The 23,063-nt window shown below is 38.4% G+C and overlaps 1 protein-coding gene across 1 annotated transcript in view; it reads right to left on the bottom strand.

The window, feature by feature from the left end:
* Positions 1-23,063, bottom strand: part of DIAPH3 (diaphanous related formin 3) — a 528,414-nt gene that overhangs the window by 155,196 nt on the left and 350,155 nt on the right. The window contains exon 23 of the mRNA XM_004707907.2: positions 18,454-18,589. Within this exon, the coding sequence (XP_004707964.1) occupies positions 18,454-18,589 (136 nt within the window). The remainder of the gene's footprint in view (positions 1-18,453; positions 18,590-23,063) is intronic.

Here is a 23,063-nt window from a genome sequence, read left to right as displayed (position 1 = left end):
ATGTTTAATACAAGAGAGGGGTGTTGAAAAAGAGGAAGGCCCTTGACAAGATAGAGTCACACAGTAGCTGCAACAACGGGCTCAAACCTAAGAACAGTTGTGAAGGTGGCCCACGCAGGGCTGGGCAGGGTTTCCTGGTACATAGGGTGGCTCGCTATGAGTTGGAACAGGCTTGAGCACACCTGACAACAACAACAGCAAGGAGCCCTGGTGTCCCCGGAAGCTCAACTTTGTGCTGCCAACTTCAAGGTCTGTGGTTCCAAGCCACAAACTGCTCTGAGGGAAAAATGAAGCTGTTCGTTCTTGTAAAATTAACGTCTTGGACCCTTGTATTAGGCTGCTATGACTCAGACTTGATTCAGTAGCAATGCGCTGGCACTCATATGTGCCTTGCTGTTCTCCAAGCAATTATGCCATGGCTCTGTGTCATAATCTCCTCGGACCAAAGGATTTCCAGACCAGCTTGGAAGCCCCAGCTTCTCAACTCACTCTGTTCATTTGGTAACCTTCTCCTGCAAAAACCTGACTTTCAAAGGATTTTGAAGAAGGACTCCTTTCTGAACTCCTTTTGGAACTATTGCAAAGACATCAGTCCGACTTCACTCCCTACCCGAATGCAGAAACCCCAAAATACTACTGTCAAGAACGTAGAGAATGCCCACCAGGCTTTGCCGTGTAGGTGTAAATGATCCCCCGTCTGCGGTGGAAGACACTGGAAAGGGAAGCACTTGCATTTAAGATAGGGTTGCCTGCGCTATGCTGCTCTCCTGGAACAAACAAGGCAGTGCAGGAATTCCCAAGGATGGACAGGAAATCAACTTGGAGAGTGAAAACGTCATGTGGCCAGCAGGCGGAACTGCTGAGAGGCAGACCCACTGCTGCCTGTGGTTCTACACTCCGTGGACGCAGCCAGGGAACACATTTTAGCCTGAGAAAGCTGCAGAGGGCCCCAGGAGAGCTGGTGGAGTGAAAATAAGCTGCGGGGGGGGGTGGGGGGATTGTGTGAATATAAGTGAAGAACAGTGAACCTTTCCAAGGTCCCGTGGTTTGGGTAGCAGAGAGAAGTAAAGCAATCCAACATGTCTCCTGGTTAACATTCAAGAACAAGGCAAAGCATGCCAATTCAGGAAGGCAGCTCCGGGCCAGACATAGCTAAGCCAGGAGTGGCACTCACCCTTAGAATAGCACCCTGAGTTTTCTTTCAAGTTCAGGAGCCATCTCAGGGAGGAACAAGATGAAAGAGTGTGTGAGGAAGAGAATTTCAAGCATGAATAACTGAAGGGCACCCCATACGTAGTGAAACTGAGGGAGAGAGACTGCGGTACGCCTGGCAGGTTCTGAGTCAGAAAGACAACTGCGTGTATAGAACCAGTTACTGCTCTGCACACCTGAGTTTTTTGTTGTGACGGTGGAATGTCTGTTTGTTACCAACACTCTTTGAGGACCTACAGCAAACTTGATGGCTGTCATATCTTAGCCTAGGATTGGGTCAATTTACCTTTAAGTGGATCTGCAGGAATAAAAACGGCACAACTGGGCCTACAGACATGAATTCCATAAATATTTTAAAAGTACTTTCTGAACACCTGCTATGGAGAGATACTATATTATAAATGACAGCTCACTTTAAAGGGTTTATCTTTTTTTAACCATTGCTAATTTAGCATAAAGGAGTGTTATTTCTGTAAGATTTATTAATTAAGAAATAATGGTATGTTGAAGTAAACTTTTTAGAGCCAAATCGAAACATTAACTGGAGGAACATTTAAAAGAACGGCACTAGAGTGAATCTTTCAAATGCCACTCTCTCTGTTCTTGTTTTTACAAAAGATTGATATTGGCTATCTAATAAATGAAAAGAGATAAACCTCTGCTGCAAAATAGCTTCTGATAAACTTCTAGGAGGGAAAATACTAGACCTGCAGCACTTTTTAATTTCTAGCTTCAGAATAAACATTCAAAATACGAACAAGATAAAAGTACTCCAGTACATACACACTCACACAACAGTTTCCGGTAGCCAGGTTATAACACTCAGATAAAAAATTTTATATACCTATGATTTCTTCTGGTTCTAAGAATGCTAAACACTGTAGGAGATATTTCTCTTCTCTGCCTGTCTTTTCCTTTATAAAGTTGATGAATGGCAATGCAGGTAAGTATTCCATTTCTATTACAGTATATAAAAGTGCAGTGCCTCCGGAGTTGGAAAGTGCCAAACATAAATGGGATTTTCTCAAGGAGAAGAAAGATTTGAATAAACACCATTTCTCCTCAAGCTTTCTTCTACTACATGAATGCAGTTGTTCTAACCAGACCCTGGGATGATTTTGACTTTTTAAAATTGTTGCCCAGGAAGAGAAGGAACAGTCTGTAAACTTCCCACTATGCTTCTAAGTATAACATGAAGAGATTTTCTGCTCAATCTCAGTTGATTACCATGATTTAGGGAACAGTAGTTCTTTAGATTGCAACGCTGGGTACCATAAAGTGCTTAAATGGAAGCATGTATCAGAACATAAGATAACCTAAACTTAGTGTTTCCTTTGACTAAGTTCCTTTGGCATCTCTTGAAAGCTCCCCTCTCTGGAGAGAGGAGGGTAGAGTTTCAGGATGGAAACTGTTTCCATCAGGGATCTTTTCCTTGACTAAAGCCAAGATGACAGAATATGGTGGCGAAATCCCAACAACATGTCAATATAATCTATTCAAACAAATACACTAAAATATTGCATAGTTCAAAGAATAAAGACTAAGTGCATAATAACAAAAGGCAAGGAGCCCCAGAGATGGTGCAGTTCTTAGAAGCGAACTGAAAGTCTGTAGTTCAAACCCAGCAGCTGTCCCAGAGAAAGGTGTTGGGACCCTTATAGGGCAGTTCTACTGTGCCCTAATGGTGCTCTGAATTGGAATGGGCTCAAAGGTAAGAGAATTGGCTTTTGTAATCAAAAGTTACTCTATTTTTCCTTTGTGTTTTCTATTTAGGTAAGACAATTTTATTTAAAAGGCAGTGTGTAATTCTCCAGTGACTAGAGGAAGGAAATCGCTTGCATTTGCAAATGAAGAACCGAGGTCTAGAAATTATAAGGCAGAGGCAACACTACAAAAGAGATCATCGGATAGTTAGGCTATTTCTCTTTCCATTAGGCCATGCAATTTTACAGGATTTATGTATGTTGTTTGTTAGGGCCCTGACCTTTGTGAGAGAAAGAGAGAGCATCAGTGTTCCACAACAAGCATTATGATAAATAACAGAGGCTAAAGATTAAAAAAAGAAAAAGAAGTACATTTATTCATGTGAATGTAGCAGAAAACACAATCTAATTAGCATTGAGAGCTTCCACTAGCAATCACAGATTATAATTGCAATTCAGCATGTACAGAATCAATACTTCTAAAAGGCATCTGGAATGTAGTAGAAAGATGACCTATTCTTTCATTCCTGGCCTCTAAATTAAAATAGCTGCTTTTGTTCACCAAACCAACAATTTCCGTGACTTCATGACAGGAAGGAGTTAACAGCGACAGTTTTTGCTGGGCAGCTAAGAGATGAACTGCCACACCACTAGCAGCTTAGGACTAATGGAGAGTTGGAGTCAGAGCTGGAAACACAGCGGAGGTAATCCGTCCAGCATCCAAATACCCTGATCCTTTCTTCAAAATTCTTGAAAGTTAGAGATGGAGCCTCTGATTCAGCTTTGAGAAGAATCTTCCTACTTTGCAAGTATCGCTTCTTGAATAGCAATAACATTTTTTAAATAGACATCCAAAGAATTATAGTGAAATGAAATTACTGTTGTTTGCCCATGGATGCTAAGTATAGGAGAAGTTCTAGGCAACTGGGGAGTTTGAAGATCCTTTTTGCCAGTATGGAAAATATTGCTGTTCTTCATGTTAGTTGATTCCAACTTGCGGCCACTTCATGAGTGGCAGGAATAGAACCTTTCTTTCAGAAGCAGATGGTACCTCCTGTCTCCTGGGCAACTCTGAGCAGTTTAAATGGTCCTCTCTGCTAGTGGTAGAGCCCTTAGCCATTTGCTCCCACAGGAGTTCATGAGAAAAGACATGCTGTTGTTAGGTGTAGAAGTGAGCTCACCTCATAACAATACCATGTGACAGACTAGCACTGTCTACACCCACAGGTTTTTCTAGGATGTAGATTGCGATCCACGTGTTCACTGCAGGCAAACTATGGTCTCTCAAGATGTGCCTGCTCTCCACAGCTATGTACTTTTTGTTAATACTCCAGTTTGTCGAATTGCACTGCCTGGGTGGGGCACACTAGCCCGAGCCAAGGCTGCCCTCCGTGTTAACTCTGTAATATAATGCTGATTTTAGTGTTCTTGAGCAACACTGGGTATCTGAGGAAGGAAGCTATCCAGGAAACAATATTTTAAGCTTCCGTTACAAAATAATGTCTAATTTCATCAGCGCTCTAATGTCTATTTATGCCATTTTCAAGCAACACATAAATATTCAATTTCTCTGTTTAATTTTCCCAGTCTGCCCTGGGGTATATTTATTCATCATCAGAAGCCAAGTACTACCGAGTTCCTTTTTCCCTCTACAAGATAATCACTTTAGACTTTGAACAACCTTCATGACCAAGTTCAGCACCACTGAATGGATTTCCTTTAACTTTAACCAAAAAGGACAGCCTATTAATAAAGAAATAAACACTTGGCTCCCCCTGTGACCTTTTGACACATTGGTATTTTCATCTTAAAAGATATACAAACAATAGTACGGAAATACTGGTGGCTATAAGCTGAGATCAAAGGACACGAGCACAATGGTTGTGCTGGACTCGTTACTGGGACAGCCTGCAGCCTCTAGGCTTGCTAGCCTTTAAAAAGTTCAACTGCACAGCTCGCAGGTTCAAAGAAGAGACTCTAAAAGTGGAACCCTCTATGCTGGATGAAATGTGCTTAAAGATGAAGCTTCCCATAGCAATGACTAGCCACTACTTTTATCAAGATTTTAGCTCATTTGATTACTAGATCCTCATTTTCAACAAGGACCAACCGTTCTTTCCTCTGTGTCATGAAAATTAGGGAGGGTGACTGTGGATGATTGACCAGCCTCAGTTAATAGTAGTCCTGCATGATGCATGCATACTCACATTCAAGGAGACGTCCTATCCCTTCGGGTCAGCTTTGGTAGGATTGATGTTTGGGCACTAAAGTTACTTTAAAACTAGCTTTTCACATTTTTTAATTACAAAAAGGCTTGCGCACATAAGTGGCTTTAATTGCCTGAAGAACACAATCAATCCTTTTTCTATGGCAGCTCTCTCACTGTGGATGTTATAGTTTTTCGACTGGCATCAGTATATTTTAGACTTTCGTGATGTGATAGATTTCACCGCTTTTCCATTTGTAACACGCACACACCCACACCAAATCGATTCTAAATCACAATGACTTTATATACAGTTTTGAGGTTAAAATCTTTTGGGAAGTAAGTAGCCTCATTTCTTTTGGTGACATACTGAGTTCTAGGTTGGGCCACTAACCGAAGGTCAGCAGCTTTGATGGCACTCTGCTCCCGTAAACCTAAGAAACCCAAAGGGGCAGACCTACTCTGACCTACAGGGCCACTCACTCACTGTCCTATGCTGACTCATAGCAATGCTTTGGGACACTGTAATTTAGAACCAACTTTATGACAATGAGTTCATTCTCCTAATGTGTGTATGTGCGATTGAGTTATGGTTAAGTCAGAAAATGTGATGACTCATTCTGTATATTGAGATTTTAAAATAATTTCGTTTTCCATCAAATTTAAATAGTTATTCCATTTCAGATTGGCAATCTGATGCTGAAGTGCTCATCGTTACAACAATCTGCTGCTATGGAAATTGCAGGCTACGTAAACAACTGCTGATTAAAGGGACAGTTAAATTAGCCCTGGTGGCAAGTTAAGAGTTTGTTTGCCACCCTAAAGATAGGTGGTTTGAACCCAGCAGCTTCTCCACTGGAGAAAGAACTGCATCCTAATGATTAAAGCCAGGGCAGCCGTGTGGGGCAGCTCTCCTTTGCTATGGGTGCTACAAGCCAAAATGGACTCAGAGGTAAGGGCTATGGTTTGGGTTAGGGGGACAGTTACTAAAGTAGTGTTCAACATTAAACACCAAGATGCCATTGTGACTGATTTATCCATCGTGACACAATATGTGAGGCTGATATCACAGTTATAGTGTTCTCCGCCTGGTGGTGTGCATCTGAAGTATGGCGATGGCAAAGAATCCTGAAAGTGCCATGCACTGTCAAAAGAACAAACAAATCAGTCTTGGAAGAAGTACAGCTAGAACATGCCTTGAAGGAAGGATGGCGAGACTGCATCTCATGTACTTGGGACAGGCATCAGGAGAAACCAGCGCCTGGAGTGGAACATCGTTCTTGGTAAAGCAGAGGGGGCATTGAGAAAGAGGAAGACTCTCCCCACGATGGATTGATACAGTGGTTGGCTACACAGATGGACTCAAACTGAACAACAATTGCAAGGATGATGCAGGACCAGGCAGGGTTTCATTCTGTTGCTATGATTTGGAACCCACTCGATGGCACCTAATGACAACACCATACTGTGGTGACATCAACATGATTGGGACGCCTTTGTCCTAGAATATGAGCAAGGTGACTCTGTGCCTGGTAAGAAAAACATCATGGTTAAGTAATGCTGATATAAAATGCTGTTGGCTAAAATTCCTAGAAGTGAGTCATGCTACACCCCACCCAACCCCAAACAAAAAATATTTAAATAGTTTTTCCCCAAGTAAAGCTTATGAGAGCCTCCTAACTCCTTTCTGTGACTTGGAAGGCACACAGCATTTCTCTGGGCACACAAAAGCTGGCCCCTCAACGACTTCCCACAACTGAAGCCATGATATGAGAGTGAAAGAGATATCTATACACAGATGAAGTCTTGGATAACTGCTACAGACACACTTGAAAAGCAATCCTACTGGGATACCCCTAGATGGTAGTCATGGAGTGATCTCTAAGTCTCTTAATGCAATCAGGTTCCAAGAAGGCGGGGTGGGGTGGGGGGAGCGAACCTCCAACATGGTGGTAAGAGTGGGGGTGTCTCAGCTTATATATTCTTGATTAATTTGCATTAAGGTGTTGGCGCTCCTTCCAAAATTGCCTCCTCTACTTTCAGCAAATTCACTGAAAATTTAACTTCTAACTTGGATTGCAGAAGTCCCTGGATGGCATGAATGGTGAAGCCCCCGACTATTAACCAAAGGTTGGTCGTTTGAATCGATCCAAACGCATCTTGGAAGATAAGCCTGGCGATCTGCTACGGAGAAGCGACGGCTTTGAAAACGCGACGGGGCAGTCCGACTCCACCCATAAGGTGCTTCACATTGAGCTGAAACGGACTCACTGCCAACTGGTACCCGATGAGCTGGATCAAACAATCGAAACACCAGACACTTCCACTCCCCTCAGGATGATTAAGCTCTGGGTCCAGAATGAATCAAACTTTTGTAGAGCCCCAATCTATAAGCCTAAACCAGGTCTTTGATGGTATCCTGGCAGTCCGTGCCAATGGGGTAAATCAACCTTTAAACAATCAGAAAAATCAAAGATGACGACTCTGGCCTGATCTAGGGAAACATCCCTAATTAGGCTACCCCCTGCTGCCCCAATTCCTTCCAGTTCCACTGTGCAAAGGAAGAAGCTGTCAGGCTAGAAAACCAGTGATTAATGTACCTCTAGTCTAAGAGAGGATTAGGCCTGGTGTCATAATGGCTATGAGTTGGGCTGTTGACTGCAAGGTCAGCAGTTTGAAATCACCAGTGGGAGGAAGGGCTTTCTACTTTCGTATAGTGGCAGTCTCGAGAACTCACAGGGGTAGTTCTCCAGGGGTGGTTATGAGTCGGCATGAACCCGATGGCAGTGAGTTTGGGTTTCGAAGAAGATAATTCTCTCAGCTTCTCAACCTCTTTATAAGGTATAGCCCACTGTCAGCTTCTCTATTAATAGTCTCACCTTCTAGCACTATAGATCAAGAGCAATAAAAGAATATTAAGTTGAAAAGATGGCCTCTAGTCAGCAGACTATTAAGTTGAAAAGATGACCTCTAGTCAGCAGACTGGAGTCTGGGCTCCAAAGATTGCTTACTTTGTAAGTATGTATACCTACTTAGCCTCGTTGATTAAAAGGGTATTATACGTCTGTTGTAAGCATTCCATGAAATAAACAATGGACAGACATTAGCACATAATATGTGTTCAATAAATGTTAACACGCATTTCCATTGTTATTATCGTTAAAGATGGGGGTTAGAAAAGGGAAATACACTGAAGTCACTGAAGTTTAATTTGTCCTGCCCTCCTCTGTCTTTATTATTATTATATTATAAATAACTCATTTTATTGGGGGCTCATATCTCTTATAACAATCCATATATCAATTGTATCAAGCATATTTGAACATATATTACCATCATCATTTTCAAAATATTTTCCTTCTGTTTGAGCCCTTGTATCAGCTCCTCTTTTTTCACTCCCCCACCCTTCCAACCTCATGGACCGCTGACAAATGATAAATTATTATTATTTTCATATCTTACACCGGCCACTATCTCCCTTTGCCCATGTTACTGTTGTTCATTGCCCCGCGGGTGGGGAGGTGGGTAGTTATATGGCATTGTAGTCGGCTCCCTGTTTTTGCCCCTTCTCCCCCCTACCCTCACGGCATCACTACTCCTATTGCTGTTCCTCAGGGTTTTATCTTTCCTGGATTCCACGTTAAGAGCTTTTATCTGTACCAGTGTACGTGCACCAGTCTAGCCGGATTTGTAAGGCAGAGCTGGGGTCATGATAGTGGGGGGGAGTTGCACTAAAGAACTAGAGGAATGCTGTGTGTTCCACTGGTGCTGTGCTGCACCCTGGCTGTCTCGTTCTTTCCTTGTGATCCTTCTAGGAGGGGATGCCCAATTGTCTACAGATGGGCTTTGGGTCTCCACTCCGACCCCCATCATTTGCATCGATATTTGTTTATTTTAGGTTAGGTATGGAAAATGAATAAAACCATTGGCTGACTTATATGCACAAATTCCCAATAATCTTAGAAAACTGAAAGGAATCCTGTATAAAACCTGAATATATACAGCTATGGAAAACAACCTGAATTTTATGAAATGTGTTGAGGGCAGAGTAATTGTCACAGTTTTTATGAAAGTGAGAACACACATTAATTGCATATCTGTTGAGATTGGGAGAGCCATTCCCAAGTAGTGTTTATGTAATACACATTCCCTCGAAATTGGAGGCCTAATTGCTTAGTTATCCTAAACTGCAGCACAGAAAACAAAGGAGCAGTTTTGGCCATGAGGGTAAACAACAGATTTCTAAAAGCTAATTATCTCTTTATTTAATAGACTGGAGTTGCACCAACTGAGACATTTAAGTCTAATAAATAATAAACAAATTGTAACCTAAAGACTAAAATATAGGAACTGCTCATATAGTTTTTATTGCTCCATTAAATAAGCTCGTATTTACTTCCCCCACAAAACATAATTATACAACACTCAGTCCATTTCAAGGCCATTCTGATGTGCTATTTAAAAATTATGTGAATCAACTTACACACTCAGGAAGTCCTAAAGCATAACATTTGAATTCGATTATCAAATGACCTATTTGTTGCCATGATTAAGAAACAGAAATGGAGTTTGGAAAAACTTGTACATAATCACATGAAATCATTATTACCATTTATCTTGCAACAAAAGATTACACACATAAGGGTAGCTATGGACTTGAACTAAATAGATACTAGTGTTTCTCCTGACTAAATAAAATAGTCTCTACATCAGATGCTTAATTGAGTACTTTCTAAATTAAAATATTTTAATTTAAATATTAACTTTTGAAAATTCAGTTGACATTTGCATAGTAAGTAAATAAAAACATCACAAAAATTGTAGTAACTTTGCTTGTTGTTTCATGCAATATCACACATTCAACAAAAATAGCCGAACTACATATGAAAATACTTAAAAGACCACTAGGTTCATCATTTTCAGAAGATACACAACCACGCGCACGTGCACACACTTTTAAAGCTGTAACATGATAATATGAAATTCCCTTTCTTTCTTAGTTTTGCCTCTCAAGAGGATTTTTAATGCTTTACTTTTCTTCTTGGGGAAATTTAGACCACCAGTCTATCTTTATTTTCATTCTATTAACAAAAATCATGTTCTGAAATGATAGCGATCATAAATAGTAGATTTGGAAATAGTTGCTTGTTCTCTTGCCAAAGGCAAGCAATAATTTATGATGGGTGAGCCATAAAGAAAAGGAATTTAATTTGCTCTCCTACCTCAGGTGGTGTTAAAAAAATTTGTGAATCTGTGACAAAAATAAGTTATTTGCCAGATAAAAATACCAAAATGAAAATATACGGAAGAAAGCTTTGTCTGGGTTGATGGCACCCTCTCTCTGCCTTTATCATTTTGGGGGTGCATGTCCGATATACATATAACAGAATAATATTACCAAAGTCCCCATTCCACAGAGACAACAAACCACTAATGTAAATTCAACAGTGGACCCTCCTGTGTATTTTCAATACTAGAAAAGCCAGTTGACAACTTTTACAATGATTAGAGGAGCACTGTGAACTGTACAAGAGAACCCGTGAGAAGAAAGAGTTTATAACATTCAACTGATCCACAAAACAATACATGTTTTTAAAAACATACTATCCTAGCACATGTACTGCAGCATATACACATAAGCCTAGTTATCATAAAAATTTTAAAAACTCCAGTTATGAAGACTCTCAATTTAAAAACACTTTTATCAATCAGTATTTTAAGTTGGGCAGGCTGACGTGTGGTCCTTCAGTCACTAAGACTAAATTTTGCCTCACTCATTCCTTAACAGTCTTCATCTCATTAAACTGTCTTATTTCATAGAACTTGCTATCCTATATACTTGCTTTTACTCTGATTTGTTCACTAGAATTTAAACTTCATTACAGCAGGGACCTTATTTATATATATGCACCATTGTACTCCTAGAATATAGGAACAAACTGTTTGAAGCATATAAGAAATAAACCTAGCTAAGCTAATAGGTTACTTGAATATAACAATAGGAAGATAATAGCACTTTTGAATTTTTGTAATACTGCAATGTATATTAAAGGTCACATTTGGCAGAGAAACTCCAAAATGGGTAAAATTCAGTGTATCCATCAAAAGTATCAAAAACGGTTATTATGTGTAAGACTATGTTCAGTAATCAAATGCAACTAGACTTATACTACCTTAGTAACTTCTAATTCACCAAGACCTCTTGGTCCAATAAGTATAACCAAGTGCGCTACAATTCCTCTCTGAAATGTCATCTATAATTTGCTATGAGCACACAGCTGAGTGCCTTTGCTTTGTTTCTGACTACTATCAACCCTAGAGGCCACAGGAGAGTTGCTCCTTTGAGTTTCTAAGACTTGAAATCTTTATAGGAGCAGAGGGTCTCATTTGTCTCTCTCAAAGCAACCTGTGTGTTTGAACCACCAAACTTGCAGTTAGTAGTCTCCTGCTTATCCCATAGCACAACCAGGATTCTTTCACACAGCCAATCAAACCGAAGTAAACATCTTTTTGGTATTCTTTGCTTTTGGCCACGATGTATCTAACATCAGCAATGATATGCTTCCTTCCATGCCCTCTTCTGAATTTGCATTGAATGTCTGAAATTGCAACTATTTTTTAATTATCATCAGCAACATTTTACTTGGTCTGACATTAATGATATCATTTGATAGTTTCTGCATTCTATTGGTTCTGTGGGATCTACATCTGTTGGATTATTTACATCAGAATGAGCACAAGTATGGATCTCTTTCCATCATTTGGCCAGGCAGCCACCTTCTTCCGCATTTCTGGGTGTAGACAAGTTAGCATTTCTAGAACTGCATCGGCTTGTGGAAACATCCCGTCAATTTCTGGGGCCTTGTTTTCACCACTGCTTTCAGTGCAACTTGAGAGTCTCCCGTTAGTCTTACTGGTTCTTGACCATATGCTACCTCCTAAAGTGGCTGAATGTCATAATTCTTCTTGGTATAATGATTCTGTGTATTCCTTTTATCTTCTTTTAATGCTTCTTGTTTTCATCAATTGTTTTGCCAATAGAATTCTTCAATATCGCAACTCAAGGCCTGCGCTTCCCCTCAATTCATTGAGCTTGAGAAGTGACAAGTGTATCCTCTTTTGTTTTCTAATTCCAGGTCTTTAACCCATTTTATTATAATATTTCACTCTGTCTTCTAGAGCTGTTTTTTGAAAACCTTTGTTCAGTTCTTTTACTTCATTTTTGTCCCTAGCCTTTACTACATTTAAGAGAAATTTTCAAAACCTCTTCTGGTATTATTCCTCCCCTTTCTTTCCCATATATTCAATCACTTTTTGCTTTCTTAATGTATGATGTCAGCTTGATGTATGATTGCAGTTGCTAGATAGAAAGGAACACTCTATGGTTTAAAATCAAGAAAGGTGGGCATCAGGGTTATATCCTGTCACAATATTTAATCTGTACCTGAGCAAATAATCTTAGAAACTGTGGACTATGTGAAGAAGATGGATGCATCAGGATTAGAGGAAGACTCATTAGCAATCTGTGATGTGCAGATGATACTATTTAGCTTTCTGAAAGTGAAGAGGACTTGAAGCTCTTAGTTAATATCACAGCATTCACCTTCACTACGGATTTGTTCTGTTGTAAATTAGATCACTGAGTCAGCACTGACTCCACAGCACTTATCTGAAACAGTTTCACCTAGCCCCAAGGGGTTTCTATAGTCTGTTATTCTGTGGCATAAATAATGACTTATATCACAAGTTATGTGATATAAATAAAACACTTCACATGGGGGCCAATAAGTAACCTCCCAACAAATGAGGAAAAGGTTAAAAAGGCCAAAGCTTTATTTACATGGATCTACACCCAAAGAAGCAGCAATCAAGTTATCAAATGGTATATTTCACTGAACAAATCTGCTGTAAAAGATTACTCTAAAGTGTTGAAATGTAGATATCACTTTTGAATTAAGGTGTGCCTGACCAGGGCGGGCCAGGGCAGTTTCAATCTCTTCATATGCATATGAAAAACAGACAATGAATTAGGAGATCAATTTATGCCTTGGATTGCGGTGTTAGCAAAGAATGTTAAATATATCATTAACTTCCAGAAAAACAAATAGATCTGTCTTGGAAGAAGTGTTGCCAGAATGTTCCTTATAAGTAAGTGTGATTAAGACATGTATTTTGAACACTTATCAGATCAGTCAATGGAGAAGGACATCATGCTCGGTCAAGCAGCAGGCTGGTGAGAAAGAAGCCGTCCAGTGCGATGGACTGACACAGAGACTGCAACCATGAGCTCTACTAAAGCAACCTCTGTGCAGGGCAACACTTGGTTCTGTTGTAAATTAGATCACTAGGAGTCAGACCTGACTTTGTAGCACGTAACAGAAGCAATTTCATCGAGCTGCCAAACGGTCTTCTTTTTTTCCTGTTAGGATGCTGTACAAATCATGTTTAAAAAAAAGACATTTACGTCTATTAGGGAATGAAAAAGATGACTATATATCTGTACTGTTTTTCAATGTAAAAATAAATATTATAGCAATTAAGTCATAATACATTTGATTTGATATGAAGTACTTGGCAATAGGAGCTACATTAATAAAAGGAGCCTGAATATTTGGGTCTCCTATATTAATAATTAGGCTAAATGTGAAGAAAACTGACTACCAAATAAAAGGTAGTTAGTTTTCTTTAGAAGAGACATCTATCTCACTTTAGGCAAGGGGGATGGGAGAGCATTTACAGGACATGAAATGAGATAAATTCCAAGATTCTTTAAAATTCCATAGTCCATAAGACAAACAGGCACAAAAACAAAGCTGACCTTCCAAAGCTGTCAACAGACAATCTGGGCACCCACGGCTGGCTGAAAGTGTGGCTGATGGAATCTACCCAGAAGTCTTCCAGAAGATGGCCTGGAATCTACTTCAGAAAAATAAACTATTGAAAACCTATTGAACAATGTGTGCCTTGTATTAATTACGGTGTGGGCAAAGGACGGTCAATATATCATGAACGCCCAGAAAATAAACTAGATCTGCCTTGGAAGTTGGAAGTTCTTGGAAGATGTACATCCAGAATGTTCCTCAGAAGCAAGCATGCACAGTCACGTACTTGGGAGTATAGTCTCACCTCTGACACCCAGGGAGCCACAGTAAAGTCCAAAGTGACTTGATGGCAACCGGTAAACGGTGTGATAGTGTGCAGCTCATGTTTGGGAAGAGAAGTCATAGAATATGCTTTACAAAATAGATATTAAAAATCAATTACATCAGTCTGAATGGTAAATGAAAGATGTAATAAAATTCTAAAGTATATTTACTAAGCATAATTGATGGCTAAATATTAGAACTTTGGTAAAATTCATAAGTATACTCTAGTTTGTTAAAATCTGCATACAAAATAAATATATGCTTAAACAAGAATTACAATTTAGTAGAAAAGGGTAGAATTCTGAATCAAGTAAATGAGAAAAAAAGTCGAGGTGGACTGGAATTTCTGAAAAGATGATCCCTACCCTTAAAAATGATAAAATTTGAAAATTTAAGTTAAAAAATTAAAGGAAAAGGTTTTATTAAAAATGTATAAGGAAACAATTAATTTCTGGTATAGTAAGATGTAAAAATAAGAAGGCAAATTGAGCAAGCATGCTTAAAAGGTAATTAGTAAGTCCTATTAAGAGCTAATGCACACAAATAAGTAAAAAAGAGTAGCAAAGGACAAAGAGGCAGAAATATAAATAAACTAAAACACTTGGATGCACTTTCAAGCTCAATAGTTCTCACAATATTAGTTGAAAAAATGAAACATTACTTTTAACTAACAAATTAACAAAAAAATTTCAAAACGTAAAAAGGAACATTTATAGAACAATGATGTAAGTTGGTGAAACAAGAGTAAACACTTTTAAAATCATTTTGCTAATAGGAATCAAAACCCTTCAAAAAGGATTATCTTTTTCTATTTCATATTCTAATAAGCTAATTACATTTTCTACAATTATAAGCATATAAATTTATTTCTCACAACAGACATTCAAAAGAACTTCATTACTGATCAAAAGCAACTGAATTAGACTTTTTCACATCCAGTGGATGAAATATGACACAGGTACTAGAAAAGACCCACTAAGAAAGAAAAGTTATGAAGACCACGAAACATTCAAAAAGGGATCTTCTGAAAGAAAAGGAAAGTACTAACTAAATGGCATATTCAGTGGAATCATAGCTATTATAAAAAGGTAGAAAATGTATCTGAAAGATGTATCAAAATGCTAAAATCAAAACTGAAAGATGTATCAAAATGCTAATTCTACGGTAGGGAAATTATGTGTCTTTTGATTTCCTATACACACTTCTCACTTGTCAAACTTGGTTTTTAAGTAAAGTGATGTTAAGTGAAAATGGAGGTTTCCTCCCAATTGTATGGTTTCTCAATTTAGAAAATATGAACATATAAATGATAACAGTTAAGACGTGTTGACGTGTTCACCACTGTCACAAGTCTAGGTATGGATTATTCCTCTTAGAGAAGGAGTCTTGGGTGAGATAAAGTTGGATACAGACAGGTTATGGGGCAGCGTGATGACTAACCTAGGAGGCAGTGCTTCCCGAAGTGGAGTCAACCCCAGGGCCCCCCTCCCATTCTTGCAATCCTGGCATTCCTCATCATGGAGCCTGATCTGCCCTCAAGGCCTGGTTTGACTAGTCACCAAGCTGAGGGCTGTTCTGCTCGGATAGTGGGAATTGGTTGTGTACCTTCCCACCCTGCAGCAGAGCTTCAGGTCCAGCGAGGCTACCTGTGACAGCATTCTATTTGCAAGCATTTCTTCCAAACACCCTTTCTCACGCTTCCTTCTTTCCTCCCTTCCCACCTCACAACAATTTTGAGCTCCCAGGGTGTCAGGCTGCACAGGAGCAAGGAATCCAGAATGGGCAACTACTGCCTCTGCTGTGGTCACAGAGGAGGCTGACCCACGGTGGTGGTTGGATGCCCCTTCTGGCATGAGTGAAAGGAGGGCACCTGGCAGTGTAGCCCAGCTTCCTGGAGGCCACCGGGAGGCTCTCTTCAAGGAAGAGGATGGCCCACGGCCCTTGTGGTCATGCCTGCTGCTTTGTTAATATGTAAAATAAGATAGTGGCTTTTCCCCTATTGTCATAAATTCAAAATGCTGGATAACAAGATAGTTGGCAAGTGAGGATAAGGTGTACATGTCTATTTTTTCTCTATAATGGGAAAGTGTTTAGGAGAAGCATTATTTGAAATAAAAGTCATTAAAATGACATTGGATTTGAGTTTCCAACTTTCCAAATAGTTATCATTGCTGAAAGGCTGTGTGTCACGGACCCTGCAGTAAAACTCATAAGCAATACAGCAAATCTGGCCTCCAGTAAGTCACCTGGAGTTAAATGAGATAATATTGAAATATCAAAGTGTTCTGTAAATTAGTAGCAATAAGTAAACTTTTCAAAATTATTTCAAGAAGACTATTTTGAAATCAAATTTGGACCCTATTCTCTCTTTTTCTTGACACTTTAGTTTAAGATATTTCTGGAAACTGTTTGTGAATTTCAAATGCACTATTGTAAACAAGAAATTGTGCTTGATGATTTTTCTTCCTAGGAAGATCCAGTGTGATATATTAAAGTACTCAGTTTGCTTTATTAAACATAAAATATGTCTGTAAAAGTGAAAGTAAAGAAGGCAAAATAGGCATCTCTATCTCTCCCTGGGGAAAACTTGGGTGAAATTGCAGCCTGAATTGTAAACTATAGTAATTTTGCAGTGATGCTGATGGATTTTAATTAAAGCCTTCTGCAGTCCTCAGTGCATTGGAAGTGGAAGAGAGAATTTTCGGGGAGTGAAAATATAACTACAATTTACTTAATTTTTTTTTCTTGGTTCAAAGTTAGTGGAATATTTTAGCTTTGAAAATATATTCATATGCTTTGGTAAAACTGTCATTTTTGTATTCTTTCATTTTTAGCTTATTTTCCCAAATCTTTTTAGTATAGGACATTTCAAGCAATACAAAAGTAGGGAAACAGTGTAATACACCTCCACCCAAATACCAATCACCCAACTTTCACAATGATCCGTTCATGGCACATTTGTTTCATTTATATTCTCACCCAACTCCCAAGTGCTTGAGAGGATTTTACTTAAATCCTTGACATCACATTTTTAATACAACTTTCATTTATGCATCTGGTAGGGTATGAATTATATGTCCCCAAAAGATAAATTCAGGTTTCAATCCCCGACCTGTGAACATGCCTTTGTGAGGTCAAAGTGGCTTTTCTTTTGTAGTCAGTGAAATGAACAGGAGTTAAGACTGGAGCAGCCTGTGTCCAGTCTTAATGTGGTCTGACCATGTAACAGAATGGACAGCAAGCATGAAGACCCTCACATGGGGGAAGATATCGGATGAAAACACATCTTCAGATGGCCTGCAGCCAGCGAAGCTAGGAGCGAGAAATGGGACCATAGCATTTAAGCATCCTCAGACAGAATCAAGGGTGATGACCTGATTTGGACATCTAATCTCCAAAACTGAGGACAAATAAACTTGTGCTGACTATGAGTCAGAATCAACTCAACAGCATTGAATTTGGGGTTTGCATATTATTAACCTGCTTTGTGGTATATTTTGATATGGGAGTCTTTTGTGACTAAGATATATGCTTTTTCTAAAGGTACTTGACAACATGGTACTGCCCCCAAAAAAGATTATTCAAATTTTGCCACTGCTTTTTTCCTAGTTATTTAGATTAAAATACAAATAAATTCCACAGAATGTAATTGGAGTCTTTCAATTAATAAGTCTCTCATTTTCGTTTTTGTCCTTCCTTTGAGGAAGCTAGAAAAGCCTTGGCGATACAGTGGTTACACATTGAATGGAAAACAGCAAGATCAGCAGTTCTAAACCACCACCCACTACATGGGAGAAAGATGGTGTTTTCTACTTGGACAAAGAGTGAGAGTCTCAGAAACTCAAGAAAGGCAGCCCTACCGCGTCCTATAGGGTCGCTATGAGTCATTGACTTGATGGTAGTGTTACTGAGATAATTTATATATCCTTTAAAATGTCCTACAGTACATTTCTTATAAGTACTACTTTATTATTAATTGACAGGAACCAAAAAATACAACAGAAGTCCAAATTAACCATGACCAACAATAAAGACACTATTTGTTAGTAGACTTGCGCAGGGAAAGCCCATAGAAAAAGAATTGCTCTACAGTTTAACTATACAAATGAATGACAGTATCTTCCTTTCCATCAAAGTACATCAAGACAATAGGAAAGGAAAAGGCACCAGCTCTGGCAGCACTCACCGGTCTTCATTTCCAACAGGCACCTTCTCTTCTGCTGGCGTTCGCGTCTTTCTTTCTCCGCTAACTCTTTGGCAATTCTGGCTCGTTTTTCTTTTTCTGCTGCTTCTCTTTTTTGGATGTTTTCCTTTACTGCTTGCTATTCCAAATAAATTTAGAAGAAGAATTTTAAATGAGAAAACAAATGAAATATTGTGATACAAATAAGAGTACCTATCTCTGAGGTAATAGTTACTTCTTACATGAGTAATAGTCTTTTAAAAATTATGCATATAAATACTTGTTAAATATTACACAAACACATATATAGACACACACACACAACAGTATAAAACACTGAATTGTGGAATCAACTAAGGTAAGAGAAAGGAGGAAAATAGAAACTAAAAATATTATAACATATCCCTGACTGTGACTTGATTCATTATTCAAAACTGTTTTCTAAACACATTTCTGAAAGAGGACCTAGCAATTGAGTGTCCTCTGTCTCCTGTGTCATTATGGGAATAAATAAATATATCTATATCTATATATCTATATATATGTGTAAATATATATAGATATATATATCTGATAAAATGGTAGAAAAGAGCTGTAAATATCTGGCATTTCAAAGAGAACAAACAATATGTGAAAATACACCTATAGACACCATTGGACCACCAAGGAATATCTGCATTCACTAAAAGACAAAAGAGAAACATGGAAATTTCCTCCCATAAAGCCCTCAAAAGGGCTGTTGACTTTCACCCAAATCATTAACAGCATACTAATTCTAAAAGGATCTCAACTGATGTTAGATCTATTTATTTCATTTCCTATTTTCTAAGTTCTATACAAAACAAGAAATGTCTGTCATGTGACATTAAGGGTTAACAGGTAAACATGGATTTTTGTAAGTGCCAACAGACAGCATGTAATTGTATTATGATTGTCTATATATAAATCAGGGACATTTAAGTGCTAATGAAATCCTAAAAGGTTATTGGTTTGCTATTTCATTCCCAGTGATATTAAACAGAAAAGCATATAATTAAACTATAACTAACAAGTATGTAGCTTATGTTATTCTTTGAGATGTTTTAAATTTCTTCATTTTGGCAGTATCATTTCTTAACATGGAAAAAAATTCAGTCCTTCATGAGAAATCAAAGAATAAGGGTTAATAATATTGAACCGAACAACAAAAGGAAAAGTTAATGGAAATAAGGAGGATCAAATAGCAGAGAGAAGAGAAAATATTAACTCATTCATTCATTTATTCATCTTTTCTAACAAAACTTATTTAGAAAGTGCTAAGTGATACTGTTGTAAGGACTTGAAATATTTATATACTGAAAAAATTATAATTTGACAGGAAAGGCCATGGCAATTAAAACAAACAAAATGAAAAAAATAGGATGTGACAACATACTTCAAGGATTACTTCCATATAAGATCTCACTCTTGGATTTGACCCCAAGTTAAACCTCGAATCAAGGAACTAGCTGGAGCTGATCTGGGGAAAGGCCATACCAAGCAGAAAGAAGCCCTACCGAGGGGCTGTGGGAGGGTTTGAGACATAGAAAGAAGGTCGCTATCAGAGTACAAGATGACGTGAAGTGGGTAGGTTGAGGTGTTATAATAGAAATAATCTAAGTTTCGCTGGAAGACTCCTGCTGGTGCTATGGGCTTATAGTGGACTGTTAACAACAAAGTTGGTGGTTCAGACCCACGATCCGCTCAGAGAGAGAAAGATGAGGCTGCCTACTCTGTAGTTGTACAGTTCTAAAAACAGTATATGGGTCATGGTTAGTTGAAATGGATTCAATGATTGGGGGTTTGGTTTTGGAGCCCTGGTGGCACAGTGGTGAAATACTTAACTGCTACCTTAAATTTCCGTAGTTCAGACCCACCAGGCACTCCACAGGAGAAAGATGTGCCAGTATGCTTGCATAGAGATTACAGCTTTGGAAACCCTATGGGGTAGGGAATGCTACTCTGTTCTTTAAGATTACTGTAAATCGAATAGGCTCAATTGTAACACATTTAAGTCAAAATAAGTGGTTTGGATTTCACTATAAGAGAAATGAAAAAACAATGAAGATGTTTAAGGCTTACAAGGTTAAGCTTTCTCAATTACAAGCATTCATGAAGTAACTTTGTTCCAGATGCTTGAAAAATATTTTCAAAGCTGTTTGTACCATGAGCAAGCTTGGAAGATAGAGGTGTCTATCTTAAGCAACCAGATTTGCGTCTTGTCCAGTATGATAATGTCTCCCTCTATGGCAAAGATCAAGGCACATGCCCATTAGGTCAGTGTCCTCTCTAGTACGCAGATTCTGTGAGTGTGCAAGTCTCACTCAGCTCTCCTTGTGTGGCTGTGAGAATCCGGGCTCAGGAATCTAAAACATGTAGACATGCTGGCTACTACCATTGTTGTTACTAACAAATCAATTTTTCTGTCTCTCTTCACACACTATTGTGTCTTCTGACAGTATTTATCATAGCAGGCTAAATATCAGACTTCCATTTTTGAAATTTATGAACATCAATTATTAGTAAGCTATGAAATGCTACTGCAATGCTAGTGACTTAAGAGACAATCATGCCAATCTTCAAGAAAGACTTTATATTCACCATGGTGACCAAATGTGTGGGTCAGGGGAGCAGGGTAGGGGGCTGGTTAGTAATCGTATAACTATAAGTTATAATAAAAATAGTAAGAGGGAAAGGCAATATTTGAAATCTAGCTATAGCTATATCCTTCATATTATGATGTCCAATATGGAGTGCAAGCTATGAGACAGTAGGTGCTGTAAGAAATCAACATGTATCTAAGGCGGCAGGTGAAGCCATCATAAAACCAGGTTAGAAGTAGGAATTCAATGTCGTGTATATGTATTTGTATGTGCATGTGTTCCTCTGTGTGTGTGTACACATGTATAAATGAGATAAGGTGAAAACAGCAGATTATAATAGAGAAAAGAATTTGCAAATACTCAAGAATCAAAATGGTATTTCGTGCTTGAGGGAAATGACAGAGAGAAACCCGAAATAGATAAATAATGTATCATGTAGCAGCTTGTTTATTAATCTTATTTGTTAAAGTCTAAATTTTTCTGATGCGAATTTTCTTTTTAATAACTGGATACATTTCAATGTGAGCTTTAAACAGACAACTGATTCCCAGATATAATTGCCACACCCTTTTAGGATTTCACTGGGTATTAAACGTCAGAATTACTTTCCATTACCTATAAAAACAATGTTTATGCACAGAAACAAGATCTGAAGTAGTTCTTAAAGCTATTTTGCTTGATGGAAAATGCACTATTGATTTTCATTTAAAAGCTCATTTTATTTAAAACATATCTTATTCTGACTTTACAACTTTTAAGAGAAGAATGTTAGCTTTAAAATACTAATGGACAATATAGAAATAGGCATTTAGTCTGAAGTTAACATACCAGTTCAAATAGTAATTTGGTATTTTTTATTCTAAATGTTTAAGAAGTAAAAATAGTCTAAAACAGAAAAAAATACATAGAGAAATACATTATTTGAGATAAAATTGCCTGCTTTAATCCTAAATATGAAACCCGGAAGGAAATTTAAGTGTGAACCAGACACAAAAATAGTTGGCTATAAGACATTGATTTTTTTTGTTGTTGCTTGTTTTAATCTTATTATTCTTGACCTGATTTACTATTTAGTCAATTGGCAAATAAATTGCATGGCCACTGACTACGTTCAGCTTTGTTGCCTAAAGAAATTCTCTGAGTGTTAGCAGAATTTCTGGGATAGAATTTGGTACATTCTTCTTGGATATATTTTGGCTTTACAATTCCAATGACTACAGAGGGAATCAAAAAGTCAGGCACATTTTTATGCTCATTTGAAGGGCATCACTAGTCTATCTAAGTTCCTTATGTTCAATTGCTTATTGTGATCAAAGATTATAAATTACCAATATAAAATACATAGGTATAATAAAAACATATGTACATAAAAACAGATACAGAGATATGTTAACAGAAGAGTCTTTGTGGTGCAGTGGACCCATGGAGGTGTAGGGGGTAATGCATTGGGCTGCTAATGACAAAGTTGGCTGTTCGAAATCACCAGTGGCTTCTTGGGTGGCTTTCTATTCCAGTAGAGCAGTGGTTCTCAACCTTCCTAATGGTGCGTGCCTTTCATACAGTTCCTCATGTGGTGGTGACCCCCTAACCATAACATTATTTTCATTGCTACTTCATAACTGTAATTTTGCTATTGTAATGAATCTGGCGACCCCTGTGAAAGGGGTGTTCAATCCCCAAAGGGGTCATTACCCACAGGTTGAGAACCTCTGCTGTAGAGAGGTACAGTTTTAGAAACCTACCAGGGCAGTTCTATTCTGTTTTATGGGATCGGTCTGAGTCAGAACCACCAGCTGCTATGTGAGTGAAAGATGAGGCAGAGAGCAGCAAAAAAATTCCACCCAACCCCATCCCACTCCACTCCTTGCCATAGAACCTATACCATTCATAATGACACTTAGAGGAGAAAGTAGACTTTGCAAGGCCACATTCAACATTTGACCATTGTGTTACAGTAGATCTCAGATTACAATCTTAGAAACCCTATGAGGC

The sequence above is a fragment of the Echinops telfairi genome, unplaced genomic scaffold, assembly GCF_000313985.2.
Source record: "Echinops telfairi isolate 266 unplaced genomic scaffold, ASM31398v2 ScPeMD7_11;HRSCAF=52, whole genome shotgun sequence".
Classification (NCBI taxonomy): domain Eukaryota; kingdom Metazoa; phylum Chordata; class Mammalia; order Afrosoricida; family Tenrecidae; genus Echinops; species Echinops telfairi.
The sequence above is the reverse complement of the archived record's forward strand: the minus strand, read 5'-3'. Positions and strand labels throughout refer to the sequence as shown.